The following is a 25949-nucleotide window of genomic DNA, read 5'->3' as shown; positions in this document are numbered from 1 at the left end:
ACATTTTACCACTTTGACAACATAACTTGGTCATGTGAGCACTGAGATTTTACTGAGGGCACAGAAAGGAGTGCAGGTCATGAGAGGGGCTGGTACGAACAGCTGAATTAAAGTAATGGCCTGACTGGGATCCTTCTTATCTGATGACCCTCAACATTGACCCTTAGCTGCCTTCCTTTGGGAAACAGGAGATAAGTTCTGCTCCAGGAGACCAATGTGTACCTATTTGACACGTGTTAACACAAATACACTTTTGTAAACACACTTTTTACAAACAAACACTGTCCGCTCTGCCCCAAGCAAAAGATCACCTCCCTAAGTCTGGCCTCCCAGTCTGAGACACACAACATGCAGGCTTCTGCAGGCAAGATTCCAATAGGTGTACGCTTGACCTGGTTACTGAAAGCTTATTTTACCCTCTATTGACCAACTCCACTTCACTTCCTTCCCTCCCCTGCCAACACACATCCATCCCTTTTCTATTTCCTTTTTTAACTCCATTACACCGCTCCATGATCTTCTTCCTCTTCTCTTTTTCCCCTAAAATCTTCAGAAACTTTCCACCTGAGTGGACAAGGAGGGACAGGTATGCTTCCCCCCCTCTTTGCTGAGTGATTGCTGTGCAACATCTGGACACTAATTCTCTTTCTCACTTTGACAAGCACGTAGCGCTCTCTGAAACATAACAGCACTGAGGTCACGGAAAAGGACCAGATGTTTTATGTCGATCACAGATGTGACGGAACGGCAAACATCATCTTGTGATGTGTGATGCTCAGAACAGACAGCATTTTAGAGTGAGAAATCATCGGTTTGTGCTAATGAGTTACTTTCCTAGCACTATTACACATAGGCGCGCACACACACACACACACACACACACACACACACACACACACACACACACACACACACACACACACACTGACACACACACACGTTCACATGCAAACATATGACTAACCTTTTGAACTTTCTTTCTGGTCAATGAATTAGCAAGAAATGTCAGGGTTGAGTTTCTTTGCCAATGCTAGAGGAGCCGCTGATGGCTGCCACATGGTTTCAGGTCAAAACAACAGATTTTTAGCTGTGCCCTTTGTGATGTCTCTGAGGATTAAATGACAAGGATCCTAGCCATGACCCTGCTCTAAACTAAACTTAAGTCATTATGCTGCCACAGCGTCCCAGAAAAGACACCTCTCCAACCACAAAATGACTGTTTGACCACAGAGCTGACAGCAGTTACATCAACTCTGCCATGGAGGCTGCAGTACACACTCTCTGTTAAAATGTCAATGGAAAAGACTCTAATAGTGGATGTGTGGATTTCAATGTGTTTTACTAAGCAAAGCTCTATAAACACAGCCCTAATCTGCAGGAAACCACAAAAGTCATGACTCCCACTCACCTCCAAACATGTGGGCCCCCCCCCTCACTTTACTATCAACTAACACGGCTTTCCGCAGTGGACCAGAGGACAGTGAACACAACTCTAATGTAATGTTGTGAAAATGTTGACATTTTCTGCCTTCAAAGCAATACTATGTGATTTGATGTATCCACAGTATCAACTAGAAAGTGGAATATCATGACAAGAGTGAGAGCCTGCTTCATTACATGCACGATGATCTTATTAGTCGTGTGATATAAATGCCATCACCCCCTCACTATTGCTTCCGGTGAATTTTCCTGAATATTTCCTGCTGTGCTGACACATTAGCTCACCCCTGACTACACAAGAAAATGTCGGGGTAAAGCCAAAAAAATTGAACTGCTTGCATTCACACATGCAGCTCACCCTGAAAAATGTGGGACATTTTCAGGAGTTCATCGTATATGAGAATACAGTGTTATACTCAAGCATGATAATCTGTACACAGGGTGTTGCAGAAGTGAACTATGGAAGCAGTCTTTAAGGCCTGAATGAAAAAAGAGGTAACCCAATACTGCTGTGGGAGACTCCTCTGTAGACAGGTGGAGTGATGAAATATTAAAAACATTTTATAGAATTCCTTAAAAATTGTTTTATTTCTTTTCAGACACAATGGGTCTGTACGATCAACTGCAACACAAGACAACACAAACAATGCCTGACCCATGAAATCTGTATTTCTTGTATGTGAGGAGATACAGGGATAAAGACAGTTTTTTTTTCCTGCACGAAGAACAGATCAAATGTAAAAATAATTTGAATTCTTTTGTGCAAAAAAAAAAAAAGCAGCTAGATGCTTCAGAGATAAGTGGTAAGATAACACTACAGGTCTCAGGGAGCGTGAATGCAGGGTGGACGTATTTCTTCAAAACCTGTGAACAGCAGAGACATGTGGCACAGCCAGCACTTAAGCCCACTGTTTAGAGATAAGCCACCCTGACTCCAGGCAGCACTTGGGCGTTGAGAGAGGGAACCAAATCTCTACTGCCACAAGCCCTGTCTGCTTTAATTAAATGTACGCATGGTGCCCTACATCAACCTTTTTTAATGACTTTAACAAAGCAGCACAGCTTTGTTTAGCCAGCCCTGTTTTATGAACTAAAGATGCATTGCCATTGTGTTTGGTTCTGTTTTATGTAACTGAAGTAATACACCCACATAAGAACCGTGGTGTGTGGTGTTAACAAGTCGAATCTCAGCGTGAAGGAGCATGCATCTTGTCACGTTGCACAGATTAGTGGTGACAAAGAGTTTCTCAGATGCAAGCCGAGCACATTTCCTTCTCCATCTGACATGAGACCACAATCCTCTACAAGTCATGTCATCAAGATCACATCGGTCCTGGCTGACTCCAACGACTTTGATGCACATGACCTGAAGAACATTCACAGCGCTAAAAATACATATCTAACTTTCATCGGAGCATCTGTGCAGAAAAGAGGAAGATTGTTTTCCTCAGAGCTTTTTTTCTTTATATCTTGGCGGCTTTGATTGTGGATGAGGAAGTGATGGGAGATCTTTTTTGTCACTTTCTGTGGCTATTTTCAGCTTGAAATTGAAACAGCCTTGTATTAATTCAGTTGGTTTTGTGTTGTTAAATACTAATAAATATACATATAAGAAGCACGCTAACGGCTGAAACAATGCCACAGTGGTTTTAATTGCTCTTATTTCATACATCACGTATTGACAGCTGCATCAGCGCTGTTCTATAGACATTTGGGTAAACAAAGGATGGAAAGTCCCCGATCTCACACAACATAGAGCCTGAGAACAAACTTGAGTTTACTGTTAATGTCATCCCCAGAGTAATCCAGTGTCTAAAAGTAGGAACGTAGAAAATGTAGCTGCTCTTCAAAGACCCTTTTGCCTTTTTTGGATCTGCGTTCTTTAAAAAGAGGTCTGCTGAGAAGATGAGTATTCCAAATAATACATTGTCTTCTTTTTGTAGGTGTGACGCATTTCCTACTATTTCTGTTGCTGCACTCATCTCGATCTGACTCAAAACCTGCTTACTGTCCCACTTCTGCAAAGTTCAAAGCTAGGTCAGAAGACAACAGCCTGTCTAAATGCTAGAGTTAATGAGGCCGTTTTGCAGTCTGGCTATTGGAAATGTAAGATTGAAGCTATGTACTGTATCGATATTACTCATGCAGTCTGAGCTCTGTACAAACAGTGGCAACAGAAACAAAACAGATGTCCACCACCTATCATAACCTCTAAAGCTTGTAATTTAAATGACAATTGTTAAATGCTATGTCTAGATTATTTAAAGGTAACCTATTATGCTACCATGTTTTCCAACAGGAATATGTTTCCCTTGTACAAACCCCCAAATTATGAGAAAAGACCATCCACTCCGTCTTCTGCCTGCTCCACTTTTCAGAAAACATGTGCTCAAACAGGCTGTTTGGAGATTATCCCTTCATGACATCACAAAGGGCAGTAACCAATCCCACAGCTAGGTGTTTGTTCTGCCCTCTGAGTCTGCTTTCTCACCATAAACAACAGGAGTGGAGAGCATGGAGTGAGAAAGCTCAAGACAACCAAGCCCTTCCAGAAAGGGGCGTAGTCGAGCACAGCTCATTTGCATTTAAAGCTACAGACACATTAACAGCCTGTTCTGATCGGGAATGAAAGCGAGGGGTTTATAGGCATGCTTAAATACAGGGTCAGAATGGATTTTTGACAAGAGACTTCAAAGACATGTTTTGGGGAGCTCTGAGACTTAGTATTTGAACTTGTTGAAAAGAAGGATAATATGTGACCTCTAAGTGTGATAACAATCATTTTAAGTTTCATTTGGAGACTGTTTCTTGTTGAAGATCACTAAACAAGCAACCAGTGAAGTGAACTACCTTGACCAATAAATACTTCACCAAATCAGATGATGAAGTATCTTATTATATCTAAACAATCTTAATAAGATCACATGTGAAATGAGTTGGCAATTTTCATTTTCTAGTTATCAATTACTGACGTTTTGTTTTTAATCATCAGGGAACTCTTAACATGCTCTTTAGAGCCTCTATGCCATGAGACACATCAGAATTTATTTTACCTCCAATATCAACCCAACTGCAACAACATCAGATACTCACAACAACTGATACAAGAGATTCAGTTAAAGACAATAAAAAGCCCACTTGATGTGGTGGTCAGGGTGCATTGTGGGTGGTCAAACAATGAAGGACTTTCACCCAGAAGACTGGACTTTCAGGTTCCAGGTGAAACCTAAAGTAAACGTTGAGTCATTATTTGTACCCACTCAGTGATGTTTTTCCTTAAACTTAACTATGCAGGTTTTCTTGCCTGAACCGCTCCTATACATTCTTTATCTCTACATAGCCGAGCAGATTGTTTTACTTTAGAAGAGCAGAAAACATGGGCTGCAGTGTGTCTGTATCAGACGCAAATGGAAAGGATGTGAATTTGTATTAAATGCTGTGATAAAGCTTCTGTATTTGGTGACCAGTAATGAGAAGTTGTTTCAGCACTTAAATTCCCTGTCTGGATTCTCTGTGGAGCTCATAACAGTGACTGGTGTACAGTCACTGTGTTGATCCAAAGCAGGTACTTAATTTGACTAATTTAGCTTAACTCTGTTGCTACTGATACAGCCCAAGACGTAATCTATGGATTCTGACATTACACTCCTGATCTCTAATGAGCACAAGAGGCAACATACCTTTGTTTTTTAGTTGAAAACTGATTTGATGTTAGCAACGCTATACTTTCTTGAGTTGATGAAATAATTAACCTGTGATCGTAAAGATAACGCTTAAGCGATAGGATGTTGGTTTTCTGTTTCCGTGGTATAGGTTGTGGTACAAAACAAAGATTAAGATTGATTGCAGATGGATTATGTAACTGTTTCACAGTGCTGGTTTACTGTTTCACTCAGCTATCATATTTTTGTGCTAAACTAAACTAACCTATAGTGCTGGCTGACAGACGTTAGAGTGATGTGGATCATCTAATCCAGCCGTCCACCATAGAGGGATAATGCACTTTCAAGAAATCTCTAATTGTCCCTTTCACATTGCCTCTTGGTATCGTAGAAGCAAGCTTCTACATTGAATAATTAAGTATTGGCGAGGAGCTTTAATGCATATACCTACATGTGATAACAAAGCCACCATCCCACCATTCATTCTAATTAAGTTGGTTATGACACAATAGCAGTTGCACATGAGGTGCATTGTGTAGGGCACATCCACCGGCACGTCTTCCTGCTAATAACAGCTGCCAGATGTGCAGAGTCCCTCAGGCCCGTGCACATTCTCACAGACAATGGAATGCTTGTGAGGAGCCCCAACAGGAAGTGAGGTCAGGGCTCTTGACCCCTCCCCTTAAAGCTTAGTGAGAGACACAGCAGTGGGGCAGCTTTAGTGGAGCAGCTCCTCGAAGAGTCCCATCATAAACTCTATAACAGTAAAGAGTCAGTCAATAAAGTGTGTCCACTGCACACTCATTACACACTGTTCATCCAGCCCTTCAGCACTCCACAGAAAGAGAACAGCACACGGTTGGAGCCGTTAGCGGTGTCTTCATCTCGTGAGATTGCAGGTTGAAAGATTTTGGAAACATCAACTGAAGTATTGCACAGTTGATCATTATTTTTTCACAAGTTCTTCTTTTTCTCTCTTTTTTTTCCTTCAGAGATTTCTTTCCACATAACTGCTGCTGTTGCTGCGGGGGCGGTAAGGGATGAGTGCGCTGAGAGCTAGATTGCGCAATCTTGATCCTTTCTCCCCCAGTACACCATCAGCAGACACGACATGAGCCAAACTTGTTGAAACCATTTGCTAGAGACCAGACACACCAAGACCCTGAAGGGAATCTTCCATTCACCCCCACAGGTAGACTGTATATGATGAGCAGTGAGGTGCTTCCCCTGTGTAATTTGCTCAAAGGTGGGACTCAAAGCAAAAAAAAGAAAAAATCAAGTGTGAGTCTGAGGTACTGCTTCCTTGTTCCTAACCATACAGATCTTTTCACTCAAACTGAAACCCCTGCCGTTTAATAAAGAAAACAGCCTATAAGTCCCCTGTTTTCCACAGCTCACAAAGATTTCTTTAACACAGAAGCTGGGGATCTCTTAGAATCTTTGGTGAGATAACCTATAAATACTATCACAACATTACTCAGCTTCTTCTTATCACAGACACATGACATCATTGCCACTTGGGATGACTGTGAAGACATTATTACCTCCTCTGGGGCTAGAGGCTCTTTGACTGCAGCCAGCACCTGCCCCTCAGTGTGTCTCGCCTAAGCCCTGATGACTAACAGACAGTGACTTACCTTCACCTCACTCTCCCTATTACACACACACACACACACACACACACACACACAGACACACATATATATATATATATATATAGAGAGAGAGAGAGAGAGAGAGAGAGAGAGACCTAAAGGATACTCATGGATATTACAATACTGTCTCGACTGTAACATTACATTTGGAGTATTCACTGGGGGAGACGTCAAAGCAGAATTTTAACTTTCTAGCGTCTTAGATGTAGCCTATTTCTTTTGTTAGACTTTTAACTGGCCACTGTTCTCAAGGGAAACTGAGCCAGGATGAGTTGAAAAGTGTGGATTCTGCTTCTGGGATCTGCGAGGAGAGAGGAAGTGAAGAGGTGGAACATCTGGACCTCATTTGTGAGCTCCATGAGTGGGCAAAAGCTCCAGAAATAGGCTTAAAAAGTATTTTCCGTATTAATTGTCGTCCACAAACCCGCATCGGCGTTATATTTCGACACGGAGACTCTCGACTCTTCATGGGTATATGACGTTTCCATACACTCTGGGTCTCGTGTGGGTGTGTGTGTGTGTGTGTGTGTATGTGTGTGTGTGTGTGTGTGTGTGTGTGTGTGTGTGTGTGACCGCGTATTGTGTGCGCGCCTCCCTGACGCTCCACAGCCCCGTGGAGCTGTTGTTCCCAGAGAGCAAGCAGGACAAGCAGACGGACTGTTGGATTAGATTGACAAAAGAGAAAGTGCGAATTCTTTTTTTTTTAAAAAGAACACTTCTTTGTCTCTCCCTGCTCCGGATTCTTTGGAGTCGTCCGGCTTTCGGGTTATCTGTGTTGGGTTTCCGCGGTGGCGCACAGACCGGTATGGATTTACCATTGACGAGACAAGACACGCCGTGTAGCCCTGCACCAAAGTTTTGATTGTCATCGTTGCCTCCCGACCCCGGATCAGAGGAAAGCTTTGGGACAGCATTTGTGGAAAGCTAGTGGCCACATGTGAGGACATATTTGTTGGAGCGACTTCTCGCTGCTCTCCACCATATCTCTCATGGGGTAAGTTATGGCACCTTCTCAAAATATTGTTAGTGTGACAGCAGCAACTTAACAAAGGAATCTGATGTTTCTACTACAGTAACATGATTCCCAGTTTAACGAACGAGTAGTCAATCTGTTGGGTTTATATAGACTATAAAAAGAACTCCCTCGTTCGTAAACATGCTTTCTTCATTACTTTCATCCAAAAAGTAGCCTTTGACGCTGAAATCTCGAAATGCTCCCTTTACAATAAAACCGGAACATGACAGCAACAATGCCCACATGAAGCAACACGCCACCTCTGCACTTTTACTTGCCAAAGACAGGAACACTTCTGCAGCACACACACGCACACACACACACACACAGTGGATATTTAGATTTCGTGAGGCTGCTGCGTTTGTTAAACACACAGTGTGTGTTTTAATGAATAACATTGTGTGACGTTAAATATTAACACGCGGGAGTACAGCTGTCGATCATACAGCGGGGGTCAGCGCACTTTGCTGCATCATATGTTGTCTGTTGAGTTGTTGGGGGTGGAGATGGGCTGCGTGCACCCCGGGCATTTTCTCGCAGGGGCCTCCACACACACACACACACACACATACACACACGCTCTCTCTCTCTCTCTCTCTCTCACACACACACACACACACACACACACGCTCACGCACACACACATTCTTACTCACTGTTACTTGGAGCCGTTGCACAGCCTGCTGTGCACCCCCCCGCGCTGACCCCTCCGATGTTGTTGGGGCTTGTTCATCCGTCACTCTAAAGAAGGCATTGTATTGAAAGGATGTATTAATAAGACAAAAGCCCCCATTATCCCTCATGTACCGGAGTTAATCTCGTGGGGTTGGAGATATGCTCCCCAGAGAAAGGCAGCTCAGAGCTTTAACCAGCAAGATCATCACATACAGTACACTGTTGTTAGATTTAAATGAGCAACACATGTTTTTGATAAAGTACAAACATAGCATGCATTTGTGTTATAAACAGGAAATACTAAATGTAGAATGACATAAAAACATGTATGAAACTTTGGACACATGCAGGACTTTATCCCTTTGTCAACCTTGCACTACATTTCCTTATAACTGCCATAAAGATGGACAGCCAGAAAAGTGCTTTGTGTCTGTTATGTCAGAAAGAGTAAGACCAGCAGAGAGGGATACAGAGGTGTCAGGAGTCCAGCCATGCAGCATCCTGTAGTGGGAGAATCCTCAAATCACAGCGAGATAAGATGATAAGGTGGAGGAACTAATGTTTATTGCCCAGATAAAAGCCCCCATCCATCATCCTCCATCCTGTGGTTGGTCTGGCTCAGTCTTCAGGGTGCTGCGGCTCATTAGCAGGCTGCAAAGTGAGGCATTATCTCAAGCCCCAGCCCAGGTTACAGGGTGCGAAAATTAGCTCTCCAATGCACGCGGATGCTAAAGCCTGTCGCATTAAGGCAAGCAAACATCTTACTGTGATAACATCAGGAGCAAGGGGTGAAGAGGAAGCCCGCTCAGCAGCATTAGGAGAGGACTATCAAGTGTTGAAGGCCCTGTCAGCAGCTTCATGGATGCTGCTGTTGTGCTTGCTTTGTTTGCGGCATGCACGGGCGCTTTATGGACTCAGGTTCTTCTTCCAGCATGCCTTGGACTTGCTGAAGACAGGGCACGATATAGCCTGCTGGCCGTCTGTGTTTGGCCCTTGTGTGCGCATGGCTCATTGCACCAGAACAACACCCGCCACCCGACCAAGTCTTAGCGCTGCCAGCTTTCCTCACACACTTTGCCATCCTTGGACTGGGCAAGGGTAACCCCAGGGTGCTGTGAACTGTGATATTATTGGCCTGACACTCATACGGCTCAAAGCACACCCAGACTTTCACAGACCCAGAGCACACATGGTGTTAGAGTTAGCAGTCTATATAGAAGAACTTCAAACTGTGTAGCTCAAGCAGGCTGGCTTAATCAAGTAGCCCGATGACATCATGAGTTCAGGATCTGTATGTTGCTGACCCAGGTCACAGCGCTCAATGGCCCTGTCTTCCTCCACACGATGATGCCTGTAATCAGACCCCTCTCAATGGGGACTGCCTGGGGTGCGTGAGAAGTGAGGACAAATAGATGAGTTGAATAAATAAATAGATGCATAAGTGCATGCATGGATAAATAAATTACTGGTAATTCAGTGGTGGGAACTGGATTTGCAGGCTATTTTTTTTATGGAGCAGGTCACTAAGGGGTTGGAGAAGGGTTGGTGGGTGGGTGGTGTAGATCCCAGTAGGATGCTCGGGTTTCAACTTAGGCCTGAGAGCAGGCTGCTAATAGGAAGCAGCGAGAAGCCTTTTCCTTTGGGAGACTGACTTCTCTTTTGTTGTTTATAGTCACCACTTTATTGAGCCAGATCGGAGGTATAACTGCTCTGAAAGATCAGAGGAGCAGTGACTTGCCAGAGGCTACCTGGCTTTTACCTGGTTAAATGAAACCAGTCGGTTGTGTATACATAGTTTTCAAAAAAAGAATAGGCTCACAGGAGAGACAATGTATGTGTTTATACATTGCTCTTGGGCTTTTCTCTGTGATACTAATAGTGTTCTGCAGACGGCCATCTGGGTTCTTTAGGCTCAGAGTTCTATCTGGTACTCCCCCTCAGCCTGAAAAACACTTTTCCTTGGGTGTGGCAGCTGGAGCAAAATAAACGCCTTCTGTTCGCAGGCTGCGGAGCGCAAGTCACAACACACAGCTGACAGCATGTAGCTTTATGATTCACAGCCAAGATCTGGGAGTGCCCGAGATCAGAGAAATAAATACGTCGTCCTCCGCTTTAACCCATTTTCTTCACCTAATTGAGAATGGGGTGTCACTAAAGACTTTGTTTGCTTATTATTGGCAGGGAGAGAAATACACGTGCACACTTACCCGCTCTATCTGTCTCTCCTTTTCTAAACAGGCTTTCTGGGTTGCGAGAAGATGCTGTCAGTGCTGTAATGATTATGGTATAAACATTTACATGAGCTGATATTTTGTGGAGAAAAGAAAGGCTTTTGACTATTTAAGGCTAGTGTTTTAAGCGATGAAATAATCCATTAGTTTTAAGGTCTCCTGTTACATTCCTTTTCCACTTGAAGGACTTGGACAAACTATTAGACCCCCCATGACCAGGCACTGATGCTTGTAGCAGCATGCCAGGATTTCCTGATGCTTTCTGTGGTGAGGATAAGCCTGTCTATCTTCTGACACGTTTCAACCTCAGACAAGCCTCTATTCTAAAATGCTGCCAGTTGGAAATAACCCTGCAAATGGTTTTTCAGAGCTCTGAGAGACATTTTTTCATCGTGTAACATTGTCTCAGAGACAATGACAGGCAGATTGACTCCAAGTTCTTTGGTTTCTGCTGCGGCTTTGAATGGGAACTGCAGCACTCGGCAACCTCTCTTTAGGTCACGCAGAGTGATTTATGAACTGAATGGGAAAAGTCTTGTGCTGTCAGTTGTAGCGGCAAGCTTAATAAGTGTGGTCATGTCGGGGTTTCCTGATTTCTGGTCATTCTTAGTGCTCGCTCGCTTGGAGCAGGTACACACGGAAGATGCCGTGGTTCTGGCAGCCTCCTCCTCCTCCTCCTCATCTCTCTTGGAAGCCTTTGTTATCCAGTCAGCTTTGTTTGGGCAGCTGGAAAACTCAGCAGGATTACTTCAGCACCCCACCTCCATATTCAGATCCAGATCCAGAAGTAAGCTGGAGACAGCTTTTCTTGGATTTTGAATTGCCCCATGCAGCCAGCGAGAGCCTGTTGAATCCATTCAGCAACTCTGTCTCTCCTCCTAATGAGCCTCTTTTTTTTAATAAGATTCCTTAATGGCTGTCAGACTTTTGAAATAAGGCAGAATAGCCTTAGTGATTGCCTGTTTTGTTGGAAAGCGCCATTAAGATTGTTTATCCAGTATAAGGCCTCAGCTTCATTCTCTCCGTGCTTAAAGACAGGATGAAATTAACCTCCGGCCAAACACATGCCGGGTCACGACAGAGGCCAGACTGCTCCATCGCAACAGACAGATTGTGCTGAAACAGATTCTGTTTACTTAAAACTAATATGACAACTGCTGAAAAATGTCCTTTTCAGATGAGCATTGTCTCAGTTAAAGTCAAGTAGCTGTTACCCTCTGAGAAGCTGCCTGAAGGCAATATTCACTATCTGAACTGTTTGTTATTTCTGCAAAAAAGTCCCTTGGCAAACAACCCTCCCAAACGCTTGCACAAGACTCCGTACAGCTGCATAAAAAGCCAAGGACTTTGCTGTGGGACCCTTTGTTTTTTAAAAGTTTGACTAGAGTTGCCAGGAAGTAAAGCAGACGTAGTATCCCTCCAAAAATCTGTAACATTGATTACCATTGGGACTCTTTCCATGCACTGGTTTTAAATGCAGGTTGTAACTCTAAAGACCCTGCACAAATATTTCTTAGAGTTTAAGATGCAATGTCCTCGAGCTGTAGAGTCAAATTGATGTTGGCATCATCAGAATTTCTTCAAGATATTAGTTTTCTCTTCAAAGCAGGAAAATCTTAAATTGTATGAAATACCGAGAAGCAACCGTGGACTGTGTGGACACAACAGTGTTCCTTCTCTAGGCAACCATGTTTTTCTCCATCAACAGAGCCACGTTTAATGGATCTATGTTTGCCAGGCGAGTCTGTGGCTGCCTTTTTTTTTTTTAATGCTGGACCATGTGGAGAGATGGAGGGCCTTCATCAGTTTAGCACGTTATCAAGGGGCACGAGGCAGAAGCAATCAGGTTGGCTTGTGTGTGTCAACCAATGTAGATGGTATCATTTCCCCTCACACAATGCTTTTGCTCCATGACTGTGTGATGATGCTCATTGCATCGAGACTCACTGCAACATCAGTGGGACAAACATAAGCAGTGTAGTCACAGCAATCCTCTGCACTATACCAACATACACAAAATGCAGACCTAAATGTTTGTGTGTAATGTCACGTCTCGTGTTCTTTGGCACGCCAAGCGACAAGTAATCCCATGCTCTCTCACGGCAACCGCACAGTTTCCCAACGGAGGAGCAGAACATGAGAAGAGATGGAGTTCAAGGTCTATCAGCAAAGAAGAATAGAAGCAGGGACAATAGAGACCTAAAGGAGGGTTCAAAGCCTTTCATTAGGGGAGAGCTCTTTGTAAAGACAAGAACATGGGAAGGTGTGAGAGGGGCTGAAACTTGAATCAAGCATTCAAACCTGTGGTTTCTGATGCAGACCAGCTAGACCTGATCTCACTTGTGTCCCTGCACAACAGCAGTATGTATTCTTATGTCTTGCATCTGCCTTTAGGATGCCTTGTGGTTAACACCATCATATCTGCGAACATACAAACTCACTGCTGAACATTTATATCTGCAATTTACCGCCTTTCCACATAGCGTGAAAGTTCTGAGAATTGTTAGACTTTTCAAGCTGTGCAAAATCTCCGGATGGTTTGCACATGCATGCTCTACACATATCTATACATGTGCCTGCAATGGGTTAAAAAATAAACACTGATCATTTTTTCTTTTATTTAAGTCAGCTAAGCTACATAAAATGTTACTCATAGACAAGAGGATTTAGAACACAAACACAGCTCTCTCTTGATGCAGAGCTTCTGATTGCACACCATGTGCTTTAATGAAGTCTTTAAAAAGGCGTCTATAAGAGCATGTCTGCCCCAGATGTGTGCTAAATAAATCCTTCTTGATGTGTATTTAATCACCTCTTTGTGGACTTGTCTTTTGATCTCTGTGGTGAAGTTTTAAAATATAGGAGCGGAGGAGGGGGGGTGTTTGAGTGAGTCCGTTGTGGCTCTGGATCAGCATTAAAGGGAAATATTCAAAATAGAGCGATAGAAAAACATGAATAATTTGGAATAATTTAAGTTGACAGGATTGGTCCGAGGGTGAAGGTATTACAGTAATTGCCTCTCAGGCGCCATCCTCAGAGATCCCCCCCCTCAATGGGGTAGACAGGGATTGGGGTGGGGGGTTGGTGTCTGCCCGTCATGCGGGTTACGGCTCCTGAGGCAGTGCGATGCCCTTCTTCTTAACGCATCTCTTTGTCTCCACCACCACTATAGAGAACAATCATCACAAACGAAGCATTGCAAAGCTGCATAGGTGAACTGCCTGATGAGGGGAACAGAAAACAAAACAGGACACTTTGAGAAGTCACGATGAACCACGCAGGAGAACTAAAAACAGAACTCTTTTTGTTCCTGGCTGAGCTGTGTCGACAGACTGGACCCCTCAGAGGAGGCTGTACCCAAACTGTCAAAGTGTTTGACGAGCGAAAGGGTAATCCCTAATTATATATGATGAAACCCCACGTATTGAGGACACTAATACCCACCCCACTAATATCTAGCAGCTCATAGACGGTTTTTAATGAAGCATGATTGTGTTAGCACAATGACAGACAGAGAGAGGGGAAGGTTAAGAGCAACATTTCAACTTCAAACACAGAGTGGAAAAAAGAGGAAACCTTCCAGTCTGTCAGTAAAAGGGAACTTTTTCTCTCTCATCTACATATCATGACACTGATGCAAACTTAAATAGATATTTATTTATCTTACCTGTACAGAAAAAAGGGATGTGATCTGTATGTGTCTGATACTGTTTAGCAAAGTACACACATTTCTGTGCCAAGTTTTTTTTTTTCACTAAATGCTGTTGAGTTCCTCTCTAAGATAGAAACTGTGATATTGTAGGTCTGCAAGTTACAGCGTGATGCTCAGACAGGCTCTCTTCTTCTTATTTGCTCGCTTACTTTCCTGTAAAATCCCCAGTTATCGTTCGTCCAGTGAATTTATGAGCCGCTGGTGTGTCAAAACAACTGATCCTGCAGAGTAACTTTCTGTCTTTTCTCACTCTTGCACAAATCAGCCCACGCATTTGTCCCTTGAGTATAGGAGGCTACAGTGTGTGAAAAAAACTGCCAGAATGTGTCAGACTTTCTGTCTCTTGAGAATTTACAGCTTCAGTTTTCTTTTGTTAAAACATCAGTAAATATCTAAAATGATCTACTTTGAGAGAGAACTAATAATGGACACAGCATGCTTAGCATTCAAAATGGAAATTTCATCTAAAGAAAACTTCAGCTTAGTTGCATTTGGAGGTGGAGTAGTTTAAGGGTTGAGTGTTGTGGTCATGCATGCGTGTCTTTCTTGGTTAGCAAAACCTTAACATCAGGAGGAAGTTGTTGTTTCTGAAGCGTTGCTAAAGAGCTTGATCTGACCTCTAAAACTGAAATGTTTTTGAATCTTGTAAGCCTTCATCATCCCTGTTTTATCAGTGAGCTTGTCGGCGGCATGGCAGAAACAGAGATAACAGCGACAGCTTAAGATAAGCTCAGGTAGACGTGACTTCAAAACCTCTGTTTTGACCTTTCTGCTACACAAAAGTCACTGTGGGTTATTATTTAGTCTGTGCTAAATGCACAAGGTCATTTGTAGGCCCAGGGAGCAGCTGAGTTATGTCACAGCATCAACTTGAATGATCTCCAAGCCCTGGTACATTGATACTGGAAACATTGACTGCAGACAATCAATAGTGCTGCTGTGCTGATGTGAAAAGATTTCAGCCTCAGTGCCCTGAGGCTCAGTGACGGATGGAGCATCAGGGTGACGCAGCGGCCACCTGCTAGCATACAATGATCATCACTTAGTTTTCTATGGCTGCACAACAGGACTGCATGGAGCCGCTCCATGCAAAAAAAAAGAAGTTTGCTTTAAACAGCCTATGTGTGCAGTGGTTTCTGACAGTGTGGAGGAGCACTGAGCTATCAGTGAAAAGATAGATGTATAGTATGTCATTGCTGATAACGTTAAAGAACTGGCAAAGAGAAAGTCTTTATCTTTTAGTTGAGTCATTTCCTTAGAAATGAAACTACTGTTGTGTCCGTGCGTGGTGATAGTTTGTGGATCTTAATCTTAATCTTAATCTTAATAGCTGAGCTTTTTACTGTGTGTCTGACATGTCAACATTTGACTGTATTTGTTCCTACTGCATTGCACGGTTTTGTATTTCTTCCCTCAGAGTGTCACAGCACTTCTGGTATACTTCCACTTGAGTTGTTTGTCATACCTTTTGCATTACGTCAGCTGAAATACCCTTAAAAAGAAAGTTTTGGTTTGACTTGTTCCGTTTAAAACATTTCTTTTATTTAGCTCATTATCAGTGCTACACACACAGCTGAAAGACTTCATCATTCAACTGCTGGGCACTGTGGTTGCAGCACTCACATATTATCCTTCACTTTGTAGTCTGGGAAGAAAATATGTGGTCTGAATCCATTCATAACAAAACACATAGGTTATACCATGATACATCAGCAGAAAGGGACCAATCACTGCAGCGGATGCTTTTAGTCTATAGATATACTATCTATAGTATGATGGATATGTTTGTGGCTGGAAGAGAGGAAAAATCGTGGTCACAAAGGAGGTCAATAAATCGCGCTGAAGTGGAAAAATATAGATGAAGAACTTGTTCAGATAAAAGTTCTTATAAAGAAGGCCTTTCTGTGATACTTTCAGGCTGCTGATCATGACACCATGCAATGTTGCTGTTACAGCTCCTTGTGAGCAGCGACTGTAAGGAGCAGATGGTGAAAGATATGTTGCAAGATGTTTCAGACCACAAACTGCTCACGGCAAAATGTTCTAAGTTATTCCGAATAGTAACCACATTTCATAACAAACAGAATCAGAAACAGAGTCAAATGTAAACTGTACAAACTCACTGCTCTTTTCTTATCTAAAATGTTTGCAGGGGCTAGAACATTAGAGTAAAAACATGTGTATATGCAAACATGAGCGTGGGTGCTGTGTCATCAGTGAGGAGCTCTGTTTGTGTTTTAAGTTCTCCCCCCCCTAGAGAAAGTTGATCCAGGTTTAGGTAGAGTGTCACAGGTGGCAGGTGGTGTCATCGGGGGGTGTCGCCTTGGTTTTTGGTGAGCAGACGGCCTGCTAATTGGGGCTTATCAGGTGCTTCTGGGGAAAACCACCTGAGGCTTTTGTGCAGCCGTCAAGAGTCCGTTTTCAGCCCAACTATAACTCTCTTTTAAATGGTCCTTTGATTTTTGTAAAAATGTAGTCTCTATGCAGCTGTTTGCTACTGTGGTTTCATTGCTGATGGCTTTTCATGGTTTCATCCGTTTGTGCGGGTAAAGCTGTCTCTGTTCCAGCTACAGCACATGAACATGTTAGCATCTGTCAAAAGGTGTGAAACTTGTGTGCAGCTTTCTGATAGGATATCCTGTCTCAGGTGCCAGTCTCTTGTTTCACTGCCTTTTGTCCTGTCTGAAGCTTATTTTAACCCTCCCCTCAAAAGTTGTTTCTCTCGTCACCTTTTCAAACTGTGTCTGGGCCTCGCTGTGAAATCCAGACAGGATATTTAGTTATTTGTGTTTCCTTATAAGCCCTCCACACTGTCGCCTACAGCACAGTGCTTTGACATTTGTTTATTAAACCAAGGAGAGGCAATATTTTTCATCATCTGTCTTCCTTCACATAGTTTACAATTTAAGATGACATCATCTACATACCTTTTTAAATGCACCACTTTTTTTTTTTTAACAATTAAACACAACTGAAGTGTTTATCAAAATGAAAACATTTAAGGAGCCCTGAAGTGATTGAATATTTGCAAGCGGGGCTTTTAAAGAAAAGTTAGTAGAGTATGTGTATTGAAATATATCTACTGCACACATGCATTCATTGTATGAGCATATTTGAAAATATTGTATACCGGTTAGGGCCCGACTGATATGGGATTTTTGGGGCAAATACCGATATCAATATTGGGGAGGAAAAAATCTGGTATTGATACATTGGTCGATATCTTTCTAAAATCTATGTGTGATAAATAGATAGATGGATAGATAGATATAGATTGGTAGGTAGGTAGGTAGGTAGGTAGATAGATAGATAGATAGATAGATAGATAGATAGATACCTAAACACTTGTAGAAAAGAAATACTGCATAATGAAGACAAGATGGTCACTCAACTGGAAAGTAATTGTGCATGTACGTGTCTGTGCTTGTTGTAATCCATATAGCACACTCTGCTGGTGACAGCCAGAAAGAGAACTGCTAGTTCAATACAATGATACTCAAATTAAATTACATTTGACTGCTAAGTCCAGTAATATTGTCACATATCTGCCTTAAAATTAGCCACTGATATAGTCCTTGGATATGCTATTATCGGCCCATATTATCGGCTGGCTGATTTATCGGTCAGGCTCTAATACTGGTTATACTAACCAACATCTGATGCACTTAAACTAAATAAAATTCAGATATTCTTGATTTTTGTTTTTGTTTTTGTTTTTACAGCAGTATTTAAATAGTTAATGCTTTACCAAAAAAATGAATTTATTGTAAGAAACGCTGTTCTATAACATTAATACTCAAAATATGCTGTGATATCCTCAAGTCGAGTTTTTTTTTTCAGGGTTTGTGCTGTTGTTACTATCCAATTGTGTTAGTAAGGAAAGGGGACTACATGGCGTGACATTTGTGACAATGTGTTTTGTCTGTTGTGGAAGTTTGACAGTGTTGTCTGGGTCAAATGCAGGGCACAACTTTTACAATTTGTTGGAAAGGAGGGGTTTCAAAGCAGGAAGTCTACTGTTGACCAATCACTGTGGAAAGCTCTGAATGGCACACGGCGGCAGGTGGAGGTGCAGGGCAGGGCTGCGGCGAGACGGTGCTGTAGGCAAACCAGCCCGTCAGGTTTCCCACACACAGTGAAATCCCTTGATGACAGACGACAAGGACTGCAGGTGACAGGAGGACCTCGAGAGCACACAATTCGTGGGAGAACTGTGAGAAAACCCAGCAAAGCTGAATAGAAAACCACACTGAGGCAAAACAAAACTAGTGCATTTTTCTTATAGCAGACTGCAGGATGTGGAGATACAGAGCTGCGCAGTATCAGCTTTTTTTCCAATAATAACATCATTATAGAATGCAATAATGTAATGTAATGCAATTACTCTGATGCAGCTGGCACATGTGCTCAGCCTCAAGTCTCCCATTTGTGTCCATTAATGGAGCTAAAAAAGATTAGCAGGGTTGGGGGCTAGCTGTCCTGTGGCAGAGGTTCTGATAAGAGAGTGCTCAACTGTAAATACATTTTTGCTATGATACAGTCTCTGTAGCCAAATGGAAGTGTGCTGTCCCATTATTAAGGCTGAAGGGCAATGCTCTCCAAATTGAAGGACACTATTGTTCTTTGTTCCTGCATGAGGAAACAGTGTGCTGGTTGTCGCTGGCAGCCAATAAGAGCTTTGTGCCGACGCTGCTTGTATGCAAGGGATTGTTTCATCACTCTATTGCTAGCACAATTGTCCGTGGGTGTGAAGCGAGAAATCGATGCACATGCAAAGTTACGTTTTTTGCCGTGCAACACGTCACATTGATTCATTTGGGGAAGTGTGGACGTCACGGTGTAGTTTCAGATTCCTTTCTTTGTGTCCAGATGCCGTTCCACATGCATGCTCTCTGTCTGCCTTTGTCTCTATTCCCTCTCCATCTTTTAGTCTCCCGTGTTTTGAGTCAAAGCTCAGCAGAACAGAGAAGAGCTTCAGCCCCAGTTTCCACTAAAGGTTTCTTGTTCAGGGCGGCTGCAACGACAAGCAGTTGAAGCATCAGTGTTCAATTACCTCTGGAGCTGGCCTGCAGAGGGATCCTGTTACTTTTGACAGGTTTAAGACACCAGCACCGCCTCTAATTAGATTTCCAGAGCCTCCAACTTTCCTTTGTTTTCTGCTCCTTTGCTGCAGCCCATTTATTTGGTTTCGGTTTGTTTATAGGTTTCTCCATGAAAAGGATCCTCTCAGTAATTTGAAGCCACATTAGTGATTCTTATAGGTTTTTTATTGCGTCATTTTAAAACCTTACACCTTATTATTCTAAAGTTTTTCTGCAACGGTTTCACACTAGTACTATATTTTATGGATTATGTCATTGGATACATTGGTTTTTACAACATATGCCCCTAAAGTACCATAATGTCATCGTGTATATTCTAACAGGGCCTCACTATCACACATGCAGTAAGGGTAAACTTAGGGTGTTGTTTATTTTTCTACATTTGTTGCATCACCTTCAAGTCATAAAAAGCTTTTTCTGAAGTACGGGAAGCTTCCACAGTCGCCGGGTATCTGTTTAATATGCTGTTTGTCAAATGGTCAGAGGGGGCAGGGTCAGGATGAAGAAGTCTGGCTGATCCACATGCTATGCTGAAGTTTCAAGAGGTAACTCAGTGGAGTGGAATGGTTCGCTCCCCACAACAATGCTGTGTGTTGACAACAGTGTGCTTGGACAGGGTTAGTGGAATGTCCCCTTCAGACTGCAGTGCATTGTGTAAGCACAGACACACGGCCTAACAGAGAACTTATTCTTCTACCTGAAGATGATTGTTGCTCGCTCAGGTCCCCCTCCTTTACCACATTGTAAACTCCCCTGTGAGCCAACAGATTAACTCCTTCCATTTAGATTGCAACAGGCTGTAACTTCTGCTAATGTGGGTGTAAATTCTTTGAACTCACTATGTCCGATTTCAGGGATTCACCGATGCATCAGTTTAACGTCGGTATCTGCCCTCTTTACAGACACTGGCTCATTGTCAAATAATGTGGCATCAGCCGATGTCAGCAGCCGATGTTTATCTGTTTTGTCACATTAATTTAAGTCTGGCAACTAGTACACCTAACTACTGATTCAGAGAAGTGGGTGTTTTTAAGATTGGTATCGGCCTTGATTTTCACAATCGGCTCATCTCTATCCAAATTTTGTCATGTGATTGTTTGTCTAACAACTTGCCTGGTTACTTTTGATTGCTTTTTAGGGTCTATTTTAAAGTAATGTACCTTGTCAGTAACCATGACCCTTCCTTTCTGTGTCTGCAGGTGACCCACATTGAGCTCAGTAGACGTGACTGTGGGACAGGCAGCCTCCCTCCCAGCCTGGACCCTCTTCCTGTCCTTTTTCTTAAAGGCAATGATTAACAACGTCGACATCCTGCACATCTCCACTGTGTGAATGAATCTTTGCCGTAAAGCCGCTGTGCTCTGCCACCCTGTCACCATGAAGAGCAAATATTCCCAGTACTACAATCGGAGTCTCATCCACTACTACTATGCCTATGCGAAGAATATGACCCCACAAGAGCTGGAAAAATATATTGACAATAAAAGAAAAGTCACACAGTTCACAACCCTCAACACTGTTTTCATAGTCCTCTGCACCATCATCATCCTGGAGAATCTGCTGGTCCTGATTGCAGTCTGCCGCAATAAGAAGTTCCACTCTGCCATGTTTTTCTTTATTGGCAATCTGGCTTTCTCTGACCTGCTGGCAGGTTCGGCCTATATAGCCAACATTTTTCTGTCAGGGTCGACAACCTTTGAGCTGGTGCCTGTGCAGTGGTTCATTCGGGAGGGAACTGCGTTTATTGCTCTGGCAGCTTCAGTCCTCAGCTTGCTAGCAATAGCGATAGAGCGATACACTGCCATCACCAAGGTCAAGGTGTATGGCTCCACCAAAACTTGCCGCATGTTCCTTTTAATAGGAGCTTGTTGGGTCACCTCGATCCTGCTCGGAGGACTTCCAATCATCGGCTGGAACTGCATCAACGACCGCCCCGAATGCTCGGCTGTTCTGCCACTCTACTCAAAGAAATACATCCTCTTTGTTGTGACTATTTTTAGCCTCATACTACTTGCTATTGTTATCCTCTATGTTAGGATTTATTTGATTGTACGCTCCAGCCACCAGGAAGCAACCAACTCCCCAGCCTATGCCCTTTTGAAAACTGTCACCATAGTGCTGGGTGTCTTCATCATGTGCTGGCTGCCTGCTTTTACCATCCTCCTCCTGGATTCATCCTGCAATATACAGTTCTGCCCAATTCTCTCCAAAGCAGAAATATTTTTCGGCTTTGCCACTCTAAACTCAGCGCTTAACCCGGTGATCTACACACTGCGCAGCAAGGACATGAGAAAGGAGTTTCTGCGAGTGTTGTGTTGCTGGGGGGTGCTACAAAGCGGGCGGCCTTCTGACCGTTGTCTGGTCCCTCTGAAGAGCTCTAGCTCTCTGGAACACTGCACTAACAAACACGAACACCAGACCATACCTATCATGCAAGACTGTACTACCTGTGTCTGATACGGTGGAATAACATCAGTGTGTTTGTGTGTGTGTGTGTGTGTGTGTGTGTGTGTGTGTGTGTGTGTGTGTGTGTGTGTGTGTGTGTGTGTGTGTGTGTGTGTGTGTGTGTGTGTGTGTGTGTGTGTGTGTGTGTGTGTGTGTGTGTGCTAGGATAATTGAGAGAGAGTGTGTGTGTTTAAATGAGATGAAAGAGAGGCTGTAATGAAACAGAGATATATGACAAAAGAAGCACATGACACTGACACACACTGACTTGCCTGGAAAGGCTGTGACACAGCTGTCTGTCAAGATGCATTTTACAATCCAGACATTTGTTATTGCAATCAAACTTGTGTGACTTCACAACCAGCCTTCAATCAATACACCAATGCAGCGGTGGTGAAAACACAAACATTTTAAGTAGAAACCAAAACCACAGGTGAGAACTTTAAGAAATGTGAAAATAGATTTTTGGGTACGCTCATTGATAAATATGGAGCTGCAAACCATTTCCATGTATATTCCTCTTATCTTTTTTTCCCCTTTCTGAACATGTAAAACTGTATTCAAAGCCAAAAAAACATGAAACATAAAATGCATAATGTCAAAGTAATAGTGAGTTGTTTTGGGCCTTTTGAGAACTGCATCAATGCAAAGCTTGCAAAACTGCACTTTGTAGATTACTTGAGAGATTGTTTTCTGTTTCTCCTTTATTGAAATATGTGTAAATTAGGCCTACAGATGAATCACTTGTTCTACACAGAGCTGGAGAAAGTAATCAACTTAAATAATACTGCACTCCAAAGAGGCCAAATTAGCACGAGTGCTCCCTTAACATAACCAGGGCTATATATCCCCTATATAACCTTGCTTAAACTATTGATTAACTATGAAAAACGTACATAATCTGCATACATGTAATGCATGAATTCTAACTTATTTGTAAGCGCTGATGTGTATGATATATTTCAGCTCCAGCTTTCATCACTAACACCCCTTCCCTCATTTGTTATCACAATCTGTCCCTGTTGCTTTTACTGTTGTCTTTTGTATCTTAATAGTTTCCGTTGAGGAAGGCCTAATCAGAAAGCACATTTCCTGAAATAAGTTGGCACTGATGAATCTTATTCAATGACAGCTGTCCAGCAGCTTTGACTTATGGGACTAATGTCCTGACAGTGTTGTAGCAACGTAGCAGCAATGTGCTGTCTCTGTGTGTGCCTTCCTCTTTGGGATTAAGGCTGAATGTATGTATGAAGTGTTTGGGGCAGGAGCTCCATTGTTGACAGTATTATTGGTCATCATTTTGAATTACCAAGTCATTGACAAGCAGAGAAGAACAGGTCAGGACACTTTCACTGTGAAGTCTTAATAGCAACATGAACAAGAATTATTTGTGAACATCCCGGTCTGATTTGCAAGCCATATGCCGTGTGCGACCAAAGACGTAGACACGTCTCATCTTTCCAAAGACCCCCCCAACCTTCCCAAAATAGGAGAAGATTAATTTTCTGTTCTCCTGGGAGGTTAACTTCACCCCCGATCTATGACATCCTACAACATGCCACTTCCTTCAGCCATAGGAAGTCCTGTTTTTCGTTGTCCGGTTCCTGTTGTTCGGGATTGGATTTACCTTCTTCCTGTAGACAGACATTCAAAAACTCCTCTCTTCTTTAGTGTTTTATTGTTATTGTTTTTGATGTTTAGATGGCCAAGTAGAAATGGTGAAAAGCACTTTGGCAGCTTCAGTGATGTTTCCCCAAATTATTTTCAGATGGAGAGACGTTTTCAATCTGTGTACCTATCACTTCATTGTGTTTCCTGACTCTGTGATGTTTTCTATAATAAATACATGAATTACTATGTATGTTTGTAAGTATGTATGTATGTAATTTTGTACAGTATGTATGATTTGTGTGAAATGTCTCGTGTGCAATAGCCTTATGTGTCAAGTAGCACGCTGCCTGTGTAAAATCGGTACATTTTGAAACACTAATGTAGGTACATAGACATTTTGTTAATTGCATTCCTTTTTATAAAATAAATGAAATACCTGATGAATCCATTTTGCGTGTTCTAGTTTCATTCTAGGCTGTAAATAACATCTTAACCAAACATGTAGGTCCGGGTATGTCCTCCTTTTGTGCCTACTTCTGACAAGGATTCAATAGAACCATATTGTAATCCAAACATGCTCTGACACGGTCAAAAAATGCTAGCTTCAACATGAAAGTCTGAAATTGTACTTGCAAATACTGCTTGGCCATTAATGAATACTCTCTTACCTAATACACATTGTTAAATGCTTGAAGGCTGAAGGCAGACAGCACTATGATGGGAAGCTGGGCAGAGGATAGGGAGGGTGAAAATGGGGTGTGGTAAGAAATATGTCTTTTTGTAAGATAGTTTGTCTGAGAAAAGCATAAAGAAAGGTCCCAGGAGATGATTTGCAGCCAAGAGGGAGAGTTGGGATGAGGGGAGGGGCTGACTTATAGTGGCCTTGAGAGAGTTGGGCCTGTTTCCTGTCAGACGTCCAGGATTCCTGGGTGGGAACATTGGCTGAATCAGCCCCAGGAGGCTGCTGGGAAGTCTGCCAGGTCTTTCCAGTGCCCTGCAGGATATGACATCAGACTCAGAAACCTGTAGGTGAAGTTGTGTACACAAGTAACATTTAAGTCTGCACACAAGACTGAAGCAGGTTTGTCCCAGAGAAGTAGGACTGTTTGTAATGCTAAGCAATTTTTACTGCTAAAGAATGTTTTGTTTAAAGTAACACTTCTTATCCATTAGATTATGCAAATGAAGAATGCTACATATGAAAAAAAAATACAAAAACGCAACAGCTGTGTGCTGTGTTATGACAAATGTATCACTGTTCAATAAACATGTTCTATGATTAAATATAAATAGAGGCCTGATAGTAGGTCTGTTTTTCATGTATAAATGTTAGTGAGAAATTTGCAGTCACAATTTGATAACCTGAAAAAGCCCAAGCACTTATTTTCAATAAGATGGTGCCACCTTGTGGTAACATAGGGATATAGTCAGCCACATCTGAAGGCTGTTCTCTACATTTTCATATTGAGTTAACTACAAGTCTGGACATAAAACTACCAAATGTCTATATCTACTTTGAAAAGGGGGATAACTAAAGCAATGACCAGAATAAAGCCATATTACAGTGACTTATTTTGTAATTGGGCCTTTCTACCGAATTGGTTCAAAGTCAGGTTGGAAATATTTTGAGTTTTATTCCCAAAAACATTTCCCTATATATATTGTTCCATATCTGAAGTACACATATCTAGTAAACGAATCATCAAATTTGATATTGTATTTTTAGACTGTTTTGGAATGTATTTTCACTCCCCAAATTTGTCACTACCGAAACATAGTATTAAACTATGATAAAAACAATATTATGTTAATCTGTTAATTTTATGTTTACTTCCCTTATGTAAAGATTATTTTTTTTTAAATGTATTGAAGGGTTTCACAACAAAATCAATTAAAATGATTTTTTAAACAAATTTCAATTTTCAATTTTTTAAATTCTTCAAAATCTATGTGCAATCTTTCTTTCTAAACTGTAAAACACTGATCAGATTGATTTCAGAGTTAATGATTTATGACATGGAACATACAGTTAACCAATCAGTATTATAACATTTTAGTTGATAACTCAATATATCTATATATTTTTTTTTAAAACGAGTGTTTCTGTAGTGACCAGTATTTTCTATGTAGTGTGTTATCATATTCCTTCAACCTTATTGTTTAATTTTAACTCATAACATGCCTGATGTTGGGAATATTACAAGCACGTATGTTTAGTGGTCAATAAAATAATGTATTTTTGAAGAAAAATGTTCATCCATGACCATATAGTAGTACATAGTACAAATATTAATTGCTTAATTGCTTATTTGCTGTAAATAAATGATTGAAATGATGATACTTAAAGAAACTCACTGATTCTTCAAGACTTTGGAAGACATTTATTTCAAAATGATGAGAT

At 42.0% G+C, this 25949-nt stretch overlaps 1 protein-coding gene across 1 annotated transcript; it reads left to right on the top strand.

The window, feature by feature from the left end:
* The first annotated feature begins 6866 nt into the window (after positions 1-6866).
* On the top strand, positions 6867-23996 carry s1pr2 (sphingosine-1-phosphate receptor 2). The gene is made up of 2 exons (XM_020640929.3): positions 6867-7751; positions 20692-23996. The coding sequence occupies exon 2, from the start codon at positions 20825-20827 to the stop codon at positions 21947-21949; it is 1125 nt and encodes a 374-aa protein (XP_020496585.1). The 5' UTR covers positions 6867-7751; positions 20692-20824; the 3' UTR covers positions 21950-23996.
* The last annotated feature ends 1953 nt before the right edge of the window (positions 23997-25949 follow it).

Source organism: Labrus bergylta, chromosome 16 (genome assembly GCF_963930695.1).
Source record: "Labrus bergylta chromosome 16, fLabBer1.1, whole genome shotgun sequence".
Lineage (NCBI taxonomy): Eukaryota > Metazoa > Chordata > Actinopteri > Labriformes > Labridae > Labrus > Labrus bergylta.
Note: the sequence above shows the minus strand (reverse complement) of the source record. Positions and strands in the feature narration are given on the sequence as shown.